The sequence below is a fragment of the Pristiophorus japonicus genome, chromosome 17 (assembly GCF_044704955.1).
Source record: "Pristiophorus japonicus isolate sPriJap1 chromosome 17, sPriJap1.hap1, whole genome shotgun sequence".
Classification (NCBI taxonomy): domain Eukaryota; kingdom Metazoa; phylum Chordata; class Chondrichthyes; family Pristiophoridae; genus Pristiophorus; species Pristiophorus japonicus.
This window is the reverse complement of record NC_091993.1, coordinates 107,699,120-107,721,508: the sequence shown is the minus strand read 5'-3', so window position 1 is coordinate 107,721,508 and position 22,389 is coordinate 107,699,120. Positions and strand designations below refer to the sequence as shown.

The window sequence follows — 22,389 nt, the reverse complement described above, 5'->3', positions numbered from 1 at the left end:
GTGATGGACAGTAACAGAGGGAAGGTGAGCTGTGGGACAAATGTTGAAGGGGGAATTGGGGTTGTGGTCACTAGTACCGCAGGCGTTTGATTCCATCCCAGATATCTCGGCCAGAAAGGGGCTGTCTTGGTTGCATCCTTTCTTCCGCTTCCTCCTCTTCTGTGTCTTCCTCTACCCTCTGTGAGCGGATGCTTGAAATCTGAAATAAAAACAGAAAATGCTGGAAATACTCAGCAGCTCAGGCAGCATCTTGACCTGAGAAGTCAGCTCTGTTTTTCTTTCCACAGATGCCGCTGAGTATTTTCAGCATTTTCTGTTTTTTCCGAAACCTTGCAAGCATCCAACTGCGCACCCTGCACACTTAAAATATTTTTTTAACATTTATTGCGCCAAGCCACTACTTCAATAAAATACAAATAATACAATGCAAAAGCTTAAGTGCAAACTTACCTGGAAGATGTGTGTGGCCCTTTTAAAGTGACAGCGTCTCTGTCGGTCTGCTGCACGCTATCTTTTCTGAGTGACCTTAGGACCCAGCATTAAAGTCAGCGCAAAGATCCAAGATTGAAAAGTGTGGCATCAAGTTGGTGGTGGTCTAATGAATTAATAACAAGATTTGTGAAGTAAATTTTCTAAATGAACTGAAAATGCCAAATGTTACTGCTAGTTTTGCCATTTTTAAAATCCGTGCTGACTGTTAAAATACCGGTCACCCAACAAAGAAATTGACTCCTGTATTTCAGGCCTCTGCTGATCACTTCTATACTGATGTAGCTGTCACTGTCTTACTATTTTTCATGTTAATTTAAAGACCTTTTCTAATTTTACTGTTTTCCCTCCTATAGGTCAACAATATGGACTGCTCATCATACTAAATGTAACTGTATTTCTGATAATATTTTGGCTTTCTGCAGAGCAGCTGAACTGACGCAATTTATTTTCTGTTCATTGGGGTACAGTTTCCAATTGGCACTCTTCTCATACAAAGACTTGATGTGCTAATACTGAATTTCCTGTCTGTTCTTTTTTAAATACAGATATTAATCCATTTAAAATAGTTAAACATCTGCATTAAAAAAATGTACATAGGGAATTAGTATGAGAGCAATGGAACAGCACACAGGAACAGCACAAATGGAAGTATACTCCATTCTTGCTACAAATGTTTTGTCCCAATTTATTGCCATATTTTCTATCCTTGTATTTCTAACAATTGCATTTCACTGAACTTATTTGATCAAGTTTTCTCTCTGATGGAAATGAGCAGAGTTGTGCAACACTAGAAAATATAGCAAAAGGAGTAGGTCATTCAGCCGCTCGAGCCTGTTACACCATTCAGTTAGATCATGCTGATCTGTATCTTAACTGTATTTGTCAGCCTTAATAAATACCCTTGCATAACAAAAATCTAGCAATCTCAGTGTTGACATTTACCATTGATCTAGTTTCAACAGCTTTTTGGGGCAGAGTGTTCCAGATTTCCACTACCCTTTGTATCATCATCATCATCATAGGCAGTTCCTCGAAGCGAGGATGACTTGCTTCCACGCCAAAAAGGGATGAGTTCACAGGTGTTTCAATGAAGGACCTAATATTCCAGATCACGAACTACATATTTGTGGTGACTGAGGAGTGGACCAAGTGATATACAGGGTCAACACTCGGGCAGAGAAGACAGACTCCGGTAGTGGGTCAAAACGCTTTATTCGCAGGCCTGGGGAGAACCTTCCGAGATCGCTTCTCGGATACAACTCCGAAGTTAAATCTAAGTTACAGCATTGTATATCTTTTAGTACAAGCTTATCTCGCAGGCAAAGCCTGCATCTCGTCATTTTTCTTAATTAAGGCATTGTGTGTCTTGAACATTCTTTTTGAGTAACATTTTATCTTGTACAGATAGTAATCGTGTCCTTCTCAAGGCCTCATCTGCTTGGATGTTTCGTGATTATTATATCACTGATTGTCTTGCTGCTTCGGTTTTAGTTTTTGCAAGATAGCATAATTATATAATACAGTGCTTTTTAGATTTTGCAAGTTAGCATAATTATATGATACTGTGTTTTTCTTTACCCTCACCTTCAGAGAATGCAAGTTAGCATAATTATATGAAGATTGATACAGTGCTTTCTCCAGCCCAGCTTCCATACATAGGTTTAAATGATCCCAGGCTATGCACCTTTGGGGCTACTTCAGTTCCCCCTTGTGGCACATTGGTCACTATACCCAATATGGACACTTATTGTAAATACATGTTCCATCTGTTTCCCATTCCATGGCCCCCCTTTTTGCCCCCTCACGTTTTCTGGGGTATCTGGTCCACCTGATCTGTACAAACGGTGATCAGTCATCCTGACTCAAGCTTCCCAGTTTACCAGAATACTTCTAGGCGCTCTCTGCTGACAACATGTCTGTGCAAATTTCCTTCCTGTGTTGTAATTCTGCCATTATTACATAATCATGATGTGATGCTGCATTTGCCTAGTGATGCTTCTGCCCCTTGTGCTGTTGTGGCATTATACATATCATTACTACCCAACACAGAACCAAGAACAATTGAACGAAAACCAACACATGGGATATAATTCTAATCACATTCATTCCCCAATCCCATAGTTTACGGTACCAAGGGACCGTATCCAGCTCTTTCCCAATGTCCTTTGTCAATTTCGTAAGGTTTCTTTTGATGAGATGATATCGTTTGATACTGGCAACAAGTGAGTTCTTAAGCCGGTTCAAGTGTTCCAGCAGGTGTAGCATTGGTGGTGCAATATCACTTGCGTATTGTTCCAGCTCGTCCGGTAAACTGTCTTTTACATTTATTGTAATTGCCTCCCGCGCATGTATATAGACTATTCGAGCGCATTCTAGGGGTGAAGCAGAAATTTGGGTTAGTGATGTTACATACAGTTTCACCATACGTATATTCCCGGAGGGTCATTGCCACACAGTATTCTCCCTTCCCTCGATAAGCGGAGTAGGTGGCCTCCGTGTCTGCTGGACTTTCAACCAAAGACACAGTTATCAGTTTGATTATAACCACATTGGTCTCGCTCCCCCTGTCCCACCAGGTGAGGATATACAGTTAATCGATTCCTCCGTCTACACCCCTCCAAGGATATTCCCATCATTGTCTTGTTGCATTTTATGGCAAATCCGTCGGTAGGATAGTATTGTAAATATTTGTCCTGTCGGAATACCCCGTTATCTTCTTCGAACTGGGGGTATGGGCCTTGGCCAAATTCTTCGTTCTGCGTCTCTTGTATTTGCCTGCACATTCTCCCAGGAGCATCAGCACCACTATCAGCTGCACTAGGACTAACACATGGGATATAATTCTAATCCCTATCTTGTAATTTTACTTGGGTATGCCTCGCCTGTCTTTGCACTTGTTACATACATCACCAACCAACTCAAGGCTATTACTATCTGTACTGCCACTAGGGTATGTAAAAGGATCCTTATCCACGGATGTATAATCTCAAGTACCAAGGTGGATTTTTCAGGTTATCCTTTATTTCACTGTCCAGTTCTTTTGCTTTATCCATTAGCTCATAATATCTTTTAATGTTATTTCTTAATAGTTCTTTGAGCTCATTTAAATCTTTAAGTAACAGAGGAATTGGTGGTACTTGTTCTTCCATGTAAACATCAATATCTTGCTTAATCTCATCGCTTATATTTAATGTCATTGTCTTCCTGGTGTGTATATACGTCATGTGTACTCTTCCCACTGCCACCAAGGAGAATATTGTGTGGTAACTAGCCTGGGAACTTACGATTACGGAGGCTTGACTTGTAACATTACAATGCCTAACTTTTGCTTTATTCTGGGAGTAAAGCAAAAGTTAGGCATTGTAATGTTACAAGTCAAACCTCTGTAATCCTAAGTTCCCAGGCTCGTTACCACACAATACGCCTATCAAGGGCGAGGAGAATAATGTGTGGGTTCGGTTCGGGCAGGGCTTATTCCAATGACCCATCCTTCCGTAGTATTGTCAAACCCGCAGCTATCCTTGCTCCCGTCTCCCACTGGGTGAGGGCACATAGTTGGGCTTCCTTATCTCCCGCACCCGGATAAAGATATTCCGCTTATTTCCATTTTTTAAAATCTCATACTGGTCTATTGCGGATGTACTCTTCCCCTCGTATTTTTGTTTCCCCTCACATCCTCCTGTAACTGCATACACCCTAGTCATTCCTTTCAAGGTGCAAGCGTCGAATGGCCCATTGTGCTGTGCCATTTCTTTCAACTGGGTGCTATTTATTCAACCTGAAACTTGCCCGGTTTGTATCTGATCCAGATTGTGTCTCTCCTGACCGATCATTCATCTCCCATAGGCATGACATGTGTCTCTTTTCCTATCCTCGGCATTGTTCTCTCATTCCTGCTTATTTAGCTCATTCATTGTTCGTGCATGGCCTTCCAATACAGATATACCCTCTAGCAGTTTTTTTTGGATGTTTTAGATCCTAACTCTGAAGATTCTATCCCTATCCTGGCCTGTTTCCTCATTAGCACTTCCATCGTTCCCCTCAAACTATCTATATCTGCCTGGATCGCCTGTATATCTAGTGCATCTACTAAAGAGGTCCCTGTACAGTTAATACGTCATTCCCTGTAGATCTCTGTCTTCCTCCTTTGTGCCTCAGCTGCTTGTGTTACTCCCTTGCTCCTGATGTGTCACTAGCTTTTCTCAGGATTGTGTCTAGCAATCATGTGTACAACGCTTTAGTCTTGGGGCTAAACTTTTCTGGCAGTTATAGGGCTGCTAAATTTATGCTCACAGGTAACATTTCATGCTGCACATTGTCAAATAACAACATTACTTCTGTTCCAGGTTTAACTACCACGCGCTTCCCCAAGGTTAATTCCCCTGGTTTACAATATTCAGGTAACATTTTGTTACCCACTTCTCTTGTGGCTTCAAGGTAAACGCTCCTGACACTCAGATGCTGCCCCCTAGGGGCTGCTTTACATCGTTGTTGTAGCCTCCTGTGTGGGTAAATGCTTCTGGGCCCCCTAGGGGCAGCCTTGTAGCTTGTTTTTGTAGAATTGGAAGGGCGGTGGTGATCACGTTTATATTCTGTTGATGAAACACATCCTGGATATTCCAGGTTTTTAGTTAGTCTTACCATTTCTATTTCAACCGGAATGTTTGCACCGTTTCTCCGGGCATGTCCCTTTTCTAGATCCATTTCATTATAGCCAGTACCCCTAATATTGGAAATATCCATACTAATCCTCTTAAAAAGTCCATCTGTCGTATCTTTATATCCTTTCAGCTGGGACCAGTGCTTCCATCGACCCCTACCTTTCATATTCATGCAAGCACATGTATCTCCACTAATTTTTAGGGGTACTTCACCTCATATGGTCCGCTCCACCTAGGTGTGAACCCTGGTTTCTCTGCCACCTCCTTAACCATTACCTTCACCCCCACCTCGGGGATTATAGCCAAGGCGGTTATCACACCACCTTCGTCCTCCTCCTTCTGCCTTTCGCAGACCTCCTGTCGCATACCTTTCAACTGCACACTCAATTCCCTCACATACTTTTTGATTCTGTCTCGTAGGGGGCCTAAGTCGGCTCCTCCGGTCACTATTCCTTCTGGTAACCTCATTGCCTCACTCTGTGCGGTTTTAAGGGTCCGATTCATTCTCTTTACCATCCCTAAACTCTAGGAGTGATATGGGATGTGAAACTTCTGCTTAATGCCGAATATTCTACAAGTTTCTTTCATCACTTGACCTGTGAAATGAGTCCCTTGATCCGAGTCAATCATGTGGTAATAGGACAGCCTCCCATTTAGCATTTCCACCAGTGTGTGTTCTAAGCGAGCCGTCCGGCCCCAATCTAGTGTATCTTTACATGCCATTTCTATACTGGGTCCAGGAGATGTCACTTGGTATCACGAGCCTACGGTCTAAGTGTGTTCCCTACACCTACTTGATCTTCGCCGTCACGTGGGACTAAGTCCTCTTAATTCAGGCTCAGGCTAGGCGTTAGAGATATTAGACCGTCTGCTCGTGTCGATCAACCAGCATCCACCTTCAGCACCCCTGTTTCTCGTTACTGTCGTGCGCTTGCTTAGGATTTTGACGCCTCCCCAGCTACACCGAACCAATCGCACCACTTACTTGAGTCTGTCCCCACTTGTTCTTTGTCGCGATCTTGTCAAATCCCACAGTCTGTTTTGAGCACTCTAATTTATGGGTGGTAAATGAAAAATACTCGCCCTCTTTCGCTCAACGTTCCTGGGGAATGGCAAGACGTCACGCCTCTGCTCGCAGCGCCAAATTGTGGTGACTGAGGAGTGGACCAAGTGATATACAGGGTCGACACTCGGGCAGAGAAGACAGACTCCGGTAGTGGTTCAAAACGCTTTATTCTCGGATACAACTCCGAAGTTAAATCTAAGTTATAGCATTATATATCTTTTAGTACAAGCTTATCTCGCAGGCAAAGCCTGCATCTCATAATTTTTCTTAATTAAAGCATTGTGTGTCTTGAACATTCTTTTTGAGTTACATTTTATCTTGTGCAGATAGTAACCATGTCCTTCTCAAGGCCTCATCTGCTTGGATGTTTCGTGATTATTATATCACTGATTTGTCTTGCTGCTTCGGTTTTAGTTTTTGCAAGTTAGCATAATTATATGATATTGTGTTTTTCTTTACCCTAGCCTTCAGAGAATGCAAGTTAGCATAATTATATGAGGATTGATACAGTGCTTTCTCCAGCCCAGCTTCCATACATAGGTTTAAATGATCCCAGGCTATGCACCTTACTTTGGGGCTTTTTAGGGGTACTTCAATGTTGAAGGGTGGAAGATGCCTGTGCGTGGATTTTTTTTAATGTGTGGTGGCCATTGCACACCAGCAACCACACGGGCTTGACAGAGCTAGGTCTTGGTCCAGTGGCACGAATTAACCAGGACGACTGGAGACCAGCTCTGCTGCACGGACCTAGTGCGCACACATCAGTGTGGGCTGGCCCGTGCTGCCCCTGGGCCCCAAACTCACTCCTCTCCTAGGCCCCGGTCACTTCCCTCTACAAACTGTTGCCATTCTTTCACCTCTCCTGCTATGCCTGCCCGCACTGCAATCAGTGACCTGGCTTCGCAGCCGTCGCCCTCCTGCAGTGGCATTGGAGGGAGCAGCGTACAGTTATACTTGGTGAGACCGCACCTGGAGTATTTTGTGCATTTTTGTCTCCTTACCTAAGAAAGGATACACTTGCCATAGAGGGTGCAGCGAAGTTTCTCCAGACTGATCCTGGGATGGCAGGACTGTCATCCTTAGTGTGAAGAAGTGCTTTCTGATATCACCCCTAGATGGCCTAGCTTTAATTTTTGCCCCTTTGTTCTGGACTTTCCTACCAGAGGGAATAGCTGCTCTTTGTCAAATCCTTCAATCATCTTCAACACCTCAGTTAGATAACCCCTTAATCTTCTATATTCAAGGAAATACAAGCCTAATCTATGCAACTTGGCCTCACAATGTAATCTATTTAGCCCCAGTAACATTCTGGTGAATCTGCGCTGCACCCCCTCCAAGGCCAGCAGATCCTTCCTGAGGTGTGGGGTCCAGAACTGAACGAACTACTCCAGAAGGGGTCTGAGCAGAGCACTGAACAACTGTGACATAACTTCCACCCCTTTGTATTCTAGCCCTCTTGATTTAACAACCATCATTTCATGTACCTGCCCACTATCTATTAGTGATTTCGAATTGGACCCCTAAATCTCTCTGCTCATCCACAGTTCCTAGCTTCTTACCATTTAGAAATACCCTGATCTATCGTTCTATCGTTCATGGATCCAAAGTGGATGACCTCACACTTTCCCACATTGGACTCCCATCTGCCACAGTTTTGCCCACTCACTTAATTTTTCAATGTCCCTTTGTAAGTTTCTGTTCTTATCTATGCAATATACTGTGGCACCTAATTTAGTGCCAGCACCAAACTTAGATATACAGCTTTCTATTTCTACATCCAAGTCATTTCTAAATATAGTGAAAAGCTGTGGTCTCAGTATAGATCTTGGGGACAGCACTGTTCACATTCTGCTAATTTGAATACTTACTCATTATTCCTACTCCCTTTTTCCTGCATCCTAACCAATTAACTATCCAAGCCAATAGATTGGCTCCAATTCCATGTGTTATAATTTTTGTTAAATCTCTTACGTAGAACCTTGTCGAATGCCTTGGGAAATCCATATAAACAATATCCATAGCTACTCCTTTATCTATCATGTGAGTTAGCTCCTCAAAATAAATTCAACTCATTTTGTTAGACATGACTTACCCTTTACAAATCCATGCTGGTTCTCTCTGATCAGCTCATATTTGTCCAAATGCTCAGTCACTCTGTCGCTAATAACAGATTCTAATAACTTTCCCTCAACAAACATTAAACTAATGGGCCTATAATTTCTGAGTTTATCTCTCTTACCTTTAAATGGCAATTTTTCAATCCAAGGGGACAATTTTTGAATCGAGAACTTTGGAAGATCATATCTAGAGCATCTACAATTTTCTCACTTCTTTCAATACCCTGAGGTAGAAACCATTGGGTCCTGTAGATTTGTCTATCTTTAAGATTAGTTTCTTAAGCACCATTTTTTTTTGCACATACAGTATTGAATCTAATTAGTTCCTCCTCTTGATTTATTTTTAGTTTTGCTTGTACCTCTGGTATTTTATCTTCATCCTCTACTGTGGCTGTTTAGTAAGTCTGCCATTTCCTGATTTCTAATTACAATATTACCTGCATGTGTCATTAAGGGGCCCACATTACTTTTAGCCACCTGTTTTTCCTAATATGTTTGTAAAATCCTTTAGTATAACGCCTGATATCCCTCACAAGCTTTTTCTCCTATTCCCATTTTGTGGCTCTTACCATTTTCTTCGTATCCCTTTGTTTTTTTCTGTCTGCTCCAGGATGTGAGTTGTACTAGAGTACATAGATAAGTTTCTTTTAGGGAAAGAAAGTGAATTTAGTGTACATTACTGAGTTTATTTATTGTTTATTTATGGCATGTGTCCAAAAAGCCACTTGGTATGTATCTCTGGCCTGTGTGGATTACTGATCGGTGTTCTATTGAAAAATAGCTTTGATTTGCTGTTAACTCATATCCAATAAAATGGGATAAAACATTCGTCTAGAAATTGTCCTCCGGGAGACGATAATGGGGCACTAACCAATTACCGACCGAGTGCGAAGATTTGCGGTGGCAGAAGGACGTTGCGTCCCGATCGCCTTCGCCCGGAGATCGTGATGTCATTACCCTGCTCACCGGCAAGCACTATGCATAAAATAATATCACCACTAGGCAGAACTGCATATGGCAGGGCCTACACGTCTGCAGTTGCAAGACCTAGGATGACTGTGTCCGCCATTGGGTGTGAATGCAAATCCATTAGCACCATGTTGGCGCTGCGGGGTTAATCATCGAGTCCATCAATGTCGATTCAAGTACTACATGTGCAAAGGCTGCGAAGCAATGAGGCTCCTCCTGCGAATGTGTAAGAGTGCTGCCAGAGGATGATCGATCCAGCGCGGATCACGCAGAACAAACGAGAGGCAACTCAACCCGAGGAAGCAGTGTATGGGGTACACACCTTCACCATCAAGAGCCCTCCTGTTATGCTGAAAGTCAAATTGAACAGTATTCCGGTATCAATGGAGTTGGACACGGGGGTGAGTCAGTCAATTATGAGCCAAAAGGCTTTTGAGAAACTGTGGGGCAACAAGGCACAAAGGCCCAAACTGAGCCCGATTCAGACAAAGCTGTGCACCTACACCAAAGAGCTCATATCAGTCATTGGCAGTGCGGCAGTTAAGGTATCGTACGATGGAGCTGTGCATGATTTATCACTGTGGATTGTACCAGGCGATGGCCCAATGCTATTCGGCAGTAGCTGGCTGGGAAAGATTCGATGGAACTGGGACGACATCAAAGCACTATCTTCAGTGGATGATGCCTCGTGCGCCCAAGTGCTGAGCAAGTTTCTGTCGTTATTTGAACCAGGCATCGGCAATTTCACAGGCGCCAAGGTGCAGATCCATCTAATCCCTGATGCAAGTCGCGTTCATCACAAGGCTCGAGTGGTTCCATATATGATGAGGGAGAAAGTCAAGATCGAACTGGACAGACTTCAACGAGAGGGAATCATATCGCCAGTCGAGTTCAACGAGTGGGCCAGTCGGATTGTTCCGGTGTTGAAAAGTGATGGCACGGTCAGAATCTGCGGAGACTACAAGGTAACAATCAACCGAGTCTCGTTATAAGACCAGTACCCGCTACCCAAGACGGATGACCTGTTCGCAACGTTAGCAGGGGGGAAGTCATTCACCAAGTTGGACCTAACCTCCGCCTACATGACACAGTAGCTGGCTGAATCTTCGAAAAGATTGACGTGCATCAACACGCACAAAGGACTGTTTATATACCACAGGTGCCCTTTTGGGATTCGCTTGGCTGCTGTCATCTTCCAGAGGAACATGGAGAGTCTGCTGAAATCGGTTCTGCGCACCGATGTGTTTCAAGACGACATCCTGATCACCGATCGTAACACTATCGAACACCTGCACAATCTAGAAGAGGTTCTAAGTCGACTAGACAGAGTGGGACTCAGGCTGAAACGCTCCAAGTGTGTTTTCCTGGCATCAGAGGTTGAATTTTTGGGGAGAAAGATTGCGGCAGATGGCATCAGACCCACGGACTCAAAGACAGAGGCCATCAAGAATGCACCAGACCACAGAATGTGACGGAGCTGCGTTGGTTCCTGGGACTCCTCAACTATTTTGGTAAGTTTCTACCCGGGTTAAGCACTTTGCTGGAACCGTTGCACATGTTGCTACGTAAGGGTGATGACTGAGTTTGAGGTAAATCTCAAGAGACAGCCTTTGAGAAGGCCAGAAATCTACTTTGTTCTAATAAGTTACTTGTACTGTATGACCCGTGTAAACGATTAGTGCTAGCTTGTGATGCGTCTTCGTACGGGGTCGGCTGTATGTTACAGCAAACCAATGTATCAGTCAAACTTCAACCAGTTGCATACGCGTCTAGAAGTCTGTCTAGGGCTGAAAGAGCCTACAGTATGGTCGAGAAAGAGGCATTAGCATGTGTATACGGGGTTAAGAAAATGCACCAGTACCTATTTGGACTTCGGTTTAAGCTTGAAATTGACCACAAACCGCTCATTTTGCTGTTTTCAGAAAGCAAAGGTATAAACACCAATGCTTCGTCCCGCATCCAAAGATGGGCACTAACATTGTCCGCCTATGACTGTTATCCACCACAGACCAGGCACGGAGAACTGTGCTGATGCCCTCAGTCGGCTACCATTGCCCACTACCGCGGTGGAAATGGCGCAGCCCACAGACTTGCATCTGGTCATGGATGCTTTTGAGAGCGAGGGGTCACCCGTCACTGCTCACCAGATCAGGACCTGGACCAGCCAGGATCCTGTGCTATCACTTGTCCTTAATGGGAGCTGGTCGGCCGTTCCCGGGGAAATGCACGATGAAATTAAGCCATTTCACTGGCGCAAAGATGAAATGTTCATCCAGTCGGATTGTCTCTTATGGGGTAATCACGTGGTTTTGCCAAAAAAAGGCAGGGAAACATTTATACACGACCTACACAATACCCACCCAGGCATAGTCATGATGAAGGCTGTAGCCAGGTTGCATGTTTGGTGGCCCGGCATTGACTCGGACTTAGAGTTATGAGTACACCAGTGCAACACGTGCTCACAATTGAGAAATGCACCAAGGAAGGTCTGTGGTCATGGCCCTCCAAACCGTGGTCCAGGATCCACGTAGATTTTGCTGGCCCCTTTCTCGGAAAGATGTTTTTAGTTGTAGTGGACGCTTACTCTAAATGGATTGAATGCGTAATTGTGTCATCCAGCACATCCACAACCATTATTGAAAACCTCCGGGCTATATTCGCCACCCATGGCTTGCCCGATGTCCTTGTCAGTGACAATGGACTGTGTTTCACCAGCTCGGAATTCAACGAGTTTATGACCGCAATGGCATCAAGCATGTCAGGTCTACCCCGTTTAAATCCGCATCCAACAGACAAGCAGAACGGCAGTCCAAACTATCAAACAGAGCTTGAAACGCGTGACGGAAGGCTCCTTGCAGACCTGCTTATCTCGGGTTCTGCTCAGCTACTGGACACGACCCCACTCGCTCACTGGGGTTCCCCCTGCAGAAGTTAATGAAGAGAGCACTCAAAACCAGGCTCTCCCTAGTCCACCTGGATCTAAATGATCATGTGGAAACCCAGCATCACCGGCAAAACATATAGCATGATTGCATGGCTGTATCGCGTGACATTGATGCTAACGACCCTGTGTTTGTCCTGAATTATGGTCATGTCCTAAATGAGTTGCTGGCACGGTCTTGGCCAAGGAGGGGAATAGTGTTTATAGTAAAACTATTGAATGGACAAACGTGCAGAAAGCATTTGGATCAGACCAAACTGCGGTTCACCGACAACCAGGAACAACCTGAGGAGGACATCACCATCATCGATCCACCAACACACACGAAACCAGCAATCTACCTCGATGTCAATCAAGAGGATGAATCCACCATTCCCAACAGTCCTGTCAGACCAGCCACGCCGCAGTGCAACATTGGTCCGACCAACTCACCCATGCCAAAGTTTGAACTCAGACGATCAACCAGGTATGTAGGGCTCCGGATCATCTCAACTTGTAAATAATTGCTATCAAAGGCTTTGGGGGGTGGGGTGGGGGGGAGTGATGTTATGTATTTAGACATTGTAACTGTGTAAGACTTTCCACCAGAGGGCGCAACTGTTGGAGGCCCAAGGGTCACCTGCACACCTCGTGCAAGGGAATATAAAAGGTTGTCTGCTATGCTGCTTAGGCACTCTGGAGTTGTATTAAAGAGATTAAGGTCACATCATTTTTAGCTCACAGTACTCAATCTTGTGGAGTTCTTCCATACTTAACATTTTCTTTGATTAGGATCTAGTTAGCTATCTAGATCAGCAGTCTTATGTACATATTGTATTTTGTTTGTGCTGAAATATTGACATTTTAAAAATTTGTTCCGGGATGTGGGCGTTGCTGGCAAGCCCAGCATTTATTGCCCATCCCTAATTGCCCTCGAGAAGGTGGTGGTGAGCCACTGCACTCCGTGTGGTGAAGCTACTCCCACAGTGCTGTTAGGGAGAGAGTTCCAGGATTTTGACCCAGCAACGATGAAGGACGGTGATATATTTCCAAGTCAGGATGGTTTGCAACTTGGTGGGGAACTTGCGGGTAATGGTGCTTCCATGTGCCTGCTGCCCTTGTCCTTCGAGGTGGTAGAGGTCGTGGGTTTGAGAGGTGCTGCCGAAGAGGCCGTGGCCCATTGCTACTGTGCATCTTCTAGATGGTACACATTGCAGTCCCAGTGGTGGAGGGAGTGAACATTGAAGGTGGTGGATGGGGTGCCAATCAAGCGGGCTGTTTTGTCCTGGATGGTGTCGAGTTTCTTGAGTGTTGTTGGAGAGTATTCCATCACACTCCTAACTTGTGCCTTGTAGATAGTGGAAAGGCTTTGGGGAATCAGAAGGTGAGTCACTCGCTGCAGAATACCCAGCCTCTGACCCGCTCTTGTTGCCACAGTATTTATGTGGCTGGTCAAGTTAAGTGCTTTTAAAGAACAGTAAGATTGACTCATTTAACCAGGTCCACTATTCTGGAATAACTACAAATAGTCATTCTCACCTGTCTACATTATGACCCAGTTTCACTGTTGTACAAGGGATAAAGCCCAGGACTCACATTGGGCAGAAATTTACAGTCAGCGGCAAAATGAAGGCGTTCGCCGCTGGCCCCGATTACAAATTGCCGGCTCGAGGTGGGGTGGGTGGGTGTCGTGGTGGGGGGCTCACAGCGCAGCCTGTGGAGAAGCAGTGAACAACAGAACGCAACTTCAGGATATCCACATTAGACTGCGCAGGCGCTAAATCCTGAGGTTGCTGTCAGTTTCAAAGGCGAAATGACGCGAACGCTGCAAGTTCGCCATCATCAGGACTGTAAATTCCAGGTAATTATGTCTGTTGCTGTATGATAGTAGGTGGCAGCAGGATCAGTTGTTTGAGAGTGTAGCACTAATATCAAAGAAATTCTATATAAAAGATACACAAGTCTGAATTATTTTTAAAATTTACCTAAAAAGGTGTATGGACCAAAATTCAAAATGGGATAGCTTATGTTTAGTTGGAAAATGTTGATTTGTCTCCAATTAACATTTTTTTAACATTTTTCTTTATACTGTAACCTTATCTAGGTCAATGCTGTTGTTACCTTCACTATGCCCTGATTTTTCAGTGTTCTGTAATCTCCAGAGACAGGCTCATTTGGATGATTATTGCATTGGAAACACCTTCAATTGAGAGTTGACCGTTGTGGGGTGGAAAAATACATTGCTGTAGCATTTAAAGAGCCAGATATCATTTTGGCTGTAAAAGATCATTTTTTTTTTATTGGATGTCAATTAAGTCTTCCAGAGGAGACAGAGACCCTCCACATTTTGCAGATCCTGCTGTTGAAATACTGTAGCAGGAAGCTAACCGAAGAGCGAGGCACACTTTTTGGAAAAGTCAAAGGCTAGAATTTCCCCAAAGCCCGCCAGCGCCCGATTGCCATCCAAAAAACCGCTAAGACTGGGAAGATTATCGCCAGTGAAAATTTACCGGAAAAAAAAATCCGTCCAGCGAAATATATGGGCCTTGCACCCCCAATCTGGGCGAAAAGGTGCAATTTCAGCTGGTTTGGGCGGTGCCTAAAGAAAATTGGCGATAAATTAAAAAATCTATGAAAAATTTACCCCGAGGCTGTGAGTTGGGCCTAACACGACTAAAAGAATAAAAATAATTTAAAAAAAAACCTAATTAAAAAATCAAAAAAACATTCCCAACTCATTTAAATTAAATCACTCCAACAGATTTTGAAAATAAATATTAAAAAAAACAATCACTTACCTTTTTTTTGCAGACCTACTTAACCACCGCCCAGCTCCGCTGATCCTCATGAGTGTTTAAAAAAATGTCATACTTACCTACGGGTCCCTGCTCGGCCAAAAATTGCGCCAGGGCGATCTGTAGACGGTGCATGCCGATGGTCCGCTCCCCAGCGGGACTTCAAAACCGCCAGCATGCCTCAGCTGGGGAATTTTTCACCGACCCGGTTCTCGGCTAAAACGGCCAATACCGCCGAGAAACCGGGTGGTGAACCAGTGCAAATTCTAGCCCACAGACTGGTTCCAAGGAACGATGCTCAAAGCCAGTGGAAGGACGTGCCGAGGGCAGCAAGTGGCAGTTCAGTCACTCCACACACCTCAATTCAGTGCTGGAAAAGGTTTAATGAGGTCAGAGCAGTCAGCTACATCTTCCATGAAAGCACTGAAGGAGTGCAATTACCTTACCCCAATACATTATGTTAAATTGCTAAGATAGCTTACATCCACAGGCTTCATCTGGAAGGTGTCCTTCACTCACATCCTTACATCTAGGAGCAAAAGATAAGGCAGTAGGGAGGGATCAGCGAATGGTGCCAGCCCCCGCCCCCACCCAATGTGAGATCTCTTGCTTCCTATAAGGATGAATCTTGGAGAATCTGGGAAGCCAAAGAGTCAGGGTTGGGAAGGAGGAGGGTAAGTACCAACTGAGGGTTTGGCATGGCACTTCATCCTATTGTCTTCTGCATTGATCGTTACTGGACAATGATATGAATCCCTCACGTCTCTCCTACCAGCCCAAATATTTCCTTAAAGATAATTAGATATCAGAGAAGAAATGAAACTCAGTCACATTGATGCTGGAGTCCTAGTCCATAAAATGCGTATTTCATCTAGACATGCTGTTCCGATCAATGCAGTAACCAGTTTAAAATTATGACAATAATGGCACAGCTACTCATCTGCACCTGAAAAATATAAGGCAGTGATTTTTATAATATTAAACAGGATAGATTGCTGATCTGTCATGTTCAACAAATTAGATTTCCTCTTGGAGTCTGTAATCATAAATAGTGTGGTTTCACTAAGTTTGATCCTTTGTAGGGTCTAGGGGGCTTCATCTAAGATCCACATCGCATCTTATTAGCATCACAAACCTATCCCAAGCCATTTGCTCTTCCAGTATAATATTATTTGGTTAATATTACACATCATGATACAGACAAAGAAATTACAGAAAACTACAGTGAAACTCGGCTCCCCCCAATACTATCATATCAAGAAATCATCCCTTGGACTTAAAAGATCTTCCATAACTCCTTTTACCATTATCCATCTTGTGGATAGTTTTGGCTTAGCATAATTTCTCCCTCCCCCACAATTTTCCCAATTTCATTGTTAACTCAAAGAGACACAACCCTGAATTTTGAAATTCTTTGGGATCGAAATTCGGTTGATAATGCATGTTGGGTGTTGACTGGGAGTTAGGCATTTGGGAGTGGCGCTCGATGCTGTTCACGCCTGACGCAAAATTCGCTTGAAATTTTTTAGGGGGCGTTAAAATGTAACGTACCGCCGGCTAACGCCATGGAAATCATGATGTCAGTACGCATGCAACGCCTCCTTGGCGCCCTTCTCGCCACATTCACTTTTGCCATCTCACTTAACGACTGGCGTCCATGACGCCTGAAAAAGTTGGAATGCACAAGGCGGAGAAAATAAACCGGGGCGTTATTTAAAGGGAGTTGCAGCCGTGGCTCTGAAGTCTCGGTCAGTGCTGCGTTTGATACTCACAGATAGTAGGGTGTGGCACTGCTGTTGACTGGTCAGATTGATTATTACTATCTCAGACACATTGCTGGGTTCGATATTGGAAAAAAGTGAATGTTGGATTTCGTTGTGATCTCTGCAAAGTTTGGGAACAGTGATTGCACACCCATCGTCCTGCAGCGACGGCGTGAAAGGCGCTGGCTACAGAAACAGCTTAGGTCAAATGTGGATCTTCCCCAGAGGAGACGCCCCAAACGGCAGGGCGGGCGGGTGTACAGACACAGGCTTTACCGTGCGCATTACTCTTATCTTGAGAGGTCCGAGGAGCACTGCTTATGAAGGCTGAGGTTCCACAAGAAGGTAGTCACGAAGCTTTTCAACCTTCTGCAGATATACCTGGCAGATGGCATCAGCATCAGGACCTCTCTCAGTGGCAGTGAAAGTGACCGCAGCACTCGACTTCTATGGTACCGGCTCCTTTTAGTCTCCTGTAGGCAATATATGCAACATCTCTGAGTTTGCAGTACATTGCTCCATTCACCGGGTTACCGATGCTCTCCGCAGCAAACGAATACACTAGATCAAGTTCAGCATGTTCAGGGAAGATGTGCATAAGCGCACCCGTGGCTTTGCCATGATAGTGGCCTTCCCCAGGATTCAAGGAGCCATCGATTGCACACACTGCTGCTCCCCCGAGGCAGAGCCTCAGCATCTGGAGCTATCTGGCTGAGCACAGATTGCTGCCGTACTTTGCCAACGTTAGTTCCCGTGCACTGATGGGGCTCCAGAAACGATGGCAGCGGTCAGTGCCTGCGTGGATTGAAGTTGGTTCAGCATCAGGGCAGACTGCGACTGCAGCACACCACTGAGCTGACAACATGACCGTTTGCAGGTTACCATAGCGTCGGCCTGGTGCTCAATGGTTACTGCCATGCCGGCCATACCGCATGCCACCATGTCTGGGACCCCATGGTCACTTGAAGTATCCAACATCTGTTGTTATCTATCATGGATCGGCTCGATGGGCCGCTGAGACACTAATGCAATAGTTGAGGGGGCCTCCACCACAATCAAAGCAAGTGCATCGACATTCTCGGGCACCCTTGACAAAACACCCAGCAGATCGCTGTGCATCTGCAATGACTGGGTAGATCCTCGAAGTTGGCTTGATCATCAAAGTGTTGCCGAGCATCACTCGGGCTCGCACTCACCCTCTAGGGAGCTGGCCCCCTGATCTCCCCTCTCCTGTGGCATTGCTGCAGGCCACTGGGTCCTGGAGCATCACCCACCTACATCTCCCCAACCACATCTTCTGACAAAAAGCTGATGGCCCTGCTCTTTGAGGATGCTGGATCACCAGTCACGTCCAGAGAGGTGTCCTCTGCCTCCTCGTCTTCTCCACTGTCACCCGCAGTCGAAGGCTGACGTGCAGGCCCCTGGCCGTCTGAGTCATCATCTGAAAACACAAAACCATGGAAGAGTGGTTAGCTGTAGGGGATGGAACCAGGAGTGGGAAATACATTTGAGAATGCCAGTCTCATGGAAAGAGCTGAAGGATTGTGGTGTCAGGCCTAAGTGTCCTAGAGGATGCTGCAAAAGAATTCAACATACCGTCATTGTCCCCAGGGAGGTCAGCCTCACCCACCGCCATACCACCAACTTGAATGGCCATTAGCACCGAGACACATTCCTCAAACAGAGTCAGAACCTGCAGGTCAGAGTCCCCTCCTCCAGTCCTCATCTGCTCCCTGCGGTTGTGGTCGAGCTTGTCCTATGAGATGAAAGAGAACATTCTACTAGTGTGTCCAAAGTGTCTTACATAGTTTAATACATATAACTGTATGACATTCTTCACAGTTCGATGTAACTTCCATTCGCTGTGTGGTCTTGCTGTGGCAATGCTTGAATTCAAGGGCCAGGACCTAACAGTAATGGAGAGACTACCATCTTCGAGATGCATATGAAGACTGAGGAGTCAACAACATGAGGGGTGTGTCTGCAGAACCGAGTAGCAAGGTTAACGGCGAATGCAGGCCCTTGCAGTGGTTGAGGCTTCAAATGAGCACCTTCCATCTGGCCTCACCCACGTAGAACATGGATTCCCAGACCCTACAATGAGAGAGTGCACCGTGAGATCAGAGCTTAGCATCTTTACAGTTCAAATATAAGATATTCACCCTCACCAGCCGCATCATGTCCTTCCACTTTTGTACACATTCAGTGGCTTTCGTGGCCACCATGTCAATCGCAGCAATTTCCCATCGTAGGCCTCTGTCAGTTGGTAGCCGCCACCTCTCCAGGGCATCAAGGGGTGCATCCAGGGCGGTGTCCAAAAACCAATGGGCACGCTGACTAGCTGCTGCTGCTGGGTCTGCCATGCTCACTTCTGAGTGAGTGCATAGGAGGCAAATATAGGCATGTGGTGTTGAGCCAGCCAATCAATGTTTCAATTAAATCGAGGTGGCACGACTTTGTGGCCCAACTCCAAATGATGCCCAAGAACCGGATGTTGAGCCAAGGCTAGACGGCCCACTTAGCGTAGCGCATCCAGGTAAGTGTGCAACGCCATGATTTAATGCTCCTATCAATTCTTTAGGTGTCAACACCGAACTTCGCGTTTAGGGAAGGCGCCTGAAGCGAGACATTAAAAGTTTCTCTCATGTGACTATGCCTCAAAAATGTCGGCACCAAATTTCGACCCCGATCTCCCGTGTCCCTCTTTCATTTGATATAATTTTTTCTGATAGGTATCAGTGTGTTTAACTGAATCCTGATTGCTTCACCATTATTTAGTGATTTTCACTATGGAGCATGTGTCAGTCGGTGACTTAATTTAAAAAATTAGAATCAATAGTGATACGGTATGTGTTCTTCTGAGCTGTATTAACAATTTCAAGTAGTGATGCTCTGAGCATGCCTGAGACTTGTCCTTCAGTGCATCTTCACCATGCATTCTGTATGCTCGTTGCCTTGCACAACATATCACATTTACATGTACAGCGGTATCCCAGGATGACGCCTGGGCTATCTGGCATTCAGGCTATCTTATCAAAACATTGGGGGGTGCCTAGAGTGCTTTGCTTATCTCCCTCTGCATATTCCCGATGTCTCGTAGTAGCCAGGCTCTCGACTATTTTCCTGACTATTGAACATAGCCAAGAACACAACCATCTCCAAGAGAAAGCTAGCACTGAACTATTTTTAACTACACTTTCCTGACTTTCATTAGATTGTGCATGGATACCAGATTAATATTTTTCAATTGTACCCAGGTGATTTATATTACTCATGGGTGCACTCACACAACTTTCCCCACATCCTTCTGTTCAGTCTCCTGAAATTCACCCATAATCACCGAGGGCGCTGACTTTAAACCCCATTTGGTGGTGTCATTTTCCTGTTTCTATCTTATACCATCAGTCACTTTCTCATGTCCAATTTATACATCCCATTATATCATCATTTCACTTCATTCATGAGCCCAGAGGAAACTTACAGTCCAATGTTTCTGTTTATTTAACTTAAACTCTTCTTCGACCTTTTTTTCTCCAAATATCCTGCTTTATTGTACCCGAGTCCATTTTATCTTTTTATGATTGTACCAATTTCCAGAGGACAATCCAGTCTGTAAGAAGAGAGATGCTAGTTACATTTAACAAAACAGTCTCTTGAACAGTAACTCATATCAACATATCTTATTCCGGAAACAAATGATACCCAGACTTGGTGGTTTTACAGCAGAGTCAGGAGTGCTTGCAATTACATTTAGAGGTAACTCTTTTCGCCCCCTTCCCACCCCGCCTACCGAGCTCTCTGTCTCAGAAGCTCATAGAGCACACTGAATGAGTTAAAACTAGGCTTTTCAGAGGTGAGCTTTACTCCAACTTGTCACCACGCTATGACATTTGATATTAGATCTGCAGAAGAATTTTAAATTCTTTACGATTGGATCTCCTCCTTGCACCAACAACTTTCTAACAAAGGCTGCTCCATAACTCAGGAACTAATTTAATGTAAAGGAAATGATCGCTGTAATCCCGTGTCACCCCCCGACGGTCCCAAAAGCCATGGTCACTTGAAAGAAAATCTATTGTGGCACTTGAGATCCACGAATGGGTTAATTGTACAGCTTGCATTGTGTAGGGGGAAAAAATCACTGTGTGTGAAAAGAGGGTGCGGAGCCAACTGCAATGCTGCAGACTCTCAGATTTCAATTCTGTAAAGTTTCTTCAAATTTACGTGAAAAGAATATAATTGATTTATTTCTCAAATCTCATACATGAATTAGGATATCATCCTGTAACTGTAATTCAACAAACTTTTACTTTTTTGTCAAAGTCTTTATACATTTAACTAGGATCTCTTAGATATTCACATTGACTGACACTCACCGCCATTCAAGTCACCTTATTTATACTCAACAATTCACTACTTATAAAACTTAAATTATTGATTCCTTATTATGGGTATGCTGGCTGCACTTCACTGGAAATGTAATGAAATTAGTGGCACTGACAAATAATGTAACAGTTTCCCACTTGATGCAGTTATGGATTGAAGATTAGGAAATATGGCAGCGATCTCCCACAGGTTGTGGAAAGAGTCTGTTGTATTAAAGTCCAAAGCAGCAAATGACCATCCAGGAGTGGGCCCATGTCTGGCTGCAACAATATGTAGAGTTCAGTGATCGCTTGCATTGTGGAGGGGGTGGGGGGGGGCAGGGGGAAGAGGTTCAGATAAGACGTCCTTGCCCCACATGTGTCCCAGAATGAGAATGTGTCTGAATGGAATTTGAATGGTATAATCAAAGTTGTCTGGTATAAGCATATTTCCTCTGCTCCTCCTCCAGAATCTGTTATTGAGAGGTCAGCCCATAGAAAGACCCCAAGCTGGACCCCAATGAGCAGACTAACATCGATAACTACTGGAGAAAAAAGAAGCAACACCGTGATAAGCATCTGTCAGAAAGCTCGGAATGGGCGCTTGGAGAGAGATGGAGACTGAGGAATGGGGGCTCTGGAAGCACAGGAGACTGGGAATAGGGGAAATAAGGAGACTGGGACTCAAGTGGTTGGAGGAAGAATGAGATGTGGGTGGCATTTTCTGCAGAGCCGGGAGCAGCAACAGCAATGTGGTGAGTGGGAGCAGCATAGAGAGGAGCAGCCAATACAGGGGTAAGTAAAACTTGGGGGTATTACTGTGCATAAGAACGAATGGGGAACTAGAGACAGAAACCAAGGATTATCACTGGAGGAAGCAAGGGGCAATGGAGGAGGAAGGTTCTTGAACTGAGGACTATTACACCATGGGATTCTTCACCATGTGGCTACTGAGATAGGGACTGAAACTTAATTTAAAAGGGAAGGTGATAAATATTTGTAAAGGATCAATATAAAAGGTTCTGTGGGAATGGGGTTACAGGAGAGAATTCCAGCATAGGTCTGAATGACCTCCTATGCTGTAATTTTTTTTAATTCTATGAACATTCTCCTTTATTGAGACCGAGCCCAGAGAGTGGTTTAGAAATAATGGTGCTGAGCTGAGTTGAGGATGATGTCCATTGGGAGAAACACTGAGCCTGCTGCCCTTTGTGCAATCTCTCGGTTTGGTTCAGGCCGGTC

At 44.7% G+C, this 22,389-nt stretch overlaps 1 protein-coding gene across 7 annotated transcripts in view; it reads left to right on the top strand.

Moving 5' to 3' along the window:
* The window catches only part of LOC139227891 (C4b-binding protein alpha chain-like), a 252,040-nt gene extending 230,265 nt beyond the window's left edge, over nt 1-21,775 (top strand). For 4 of the 7 annotated variants that reach the window (XM_070859024.1, XM_070859020.1, XM_070859018.1 and 1 more), the window contains one exon: nt 21,618-21,775. In XM_070859024.1, coding sequence (XP_070715125.1) covers nt 21,618-21,772 — 155 coding nt within the window. In that variant the 3' untranslated portion in view covers nt 21,773-21,775. Of the gene's footprint in view, nt 1-845; nt 1,408-21,617 lie in introns of those variants that run through there. The other 3 variants (XM_070859022.1, XM_070859021.1, XR_011587483.1) reach the window with 2 other exon arrangements.
* The last annotated feature ends 614 nt before the right edge of the window (nt 21,776-22,389 follow it).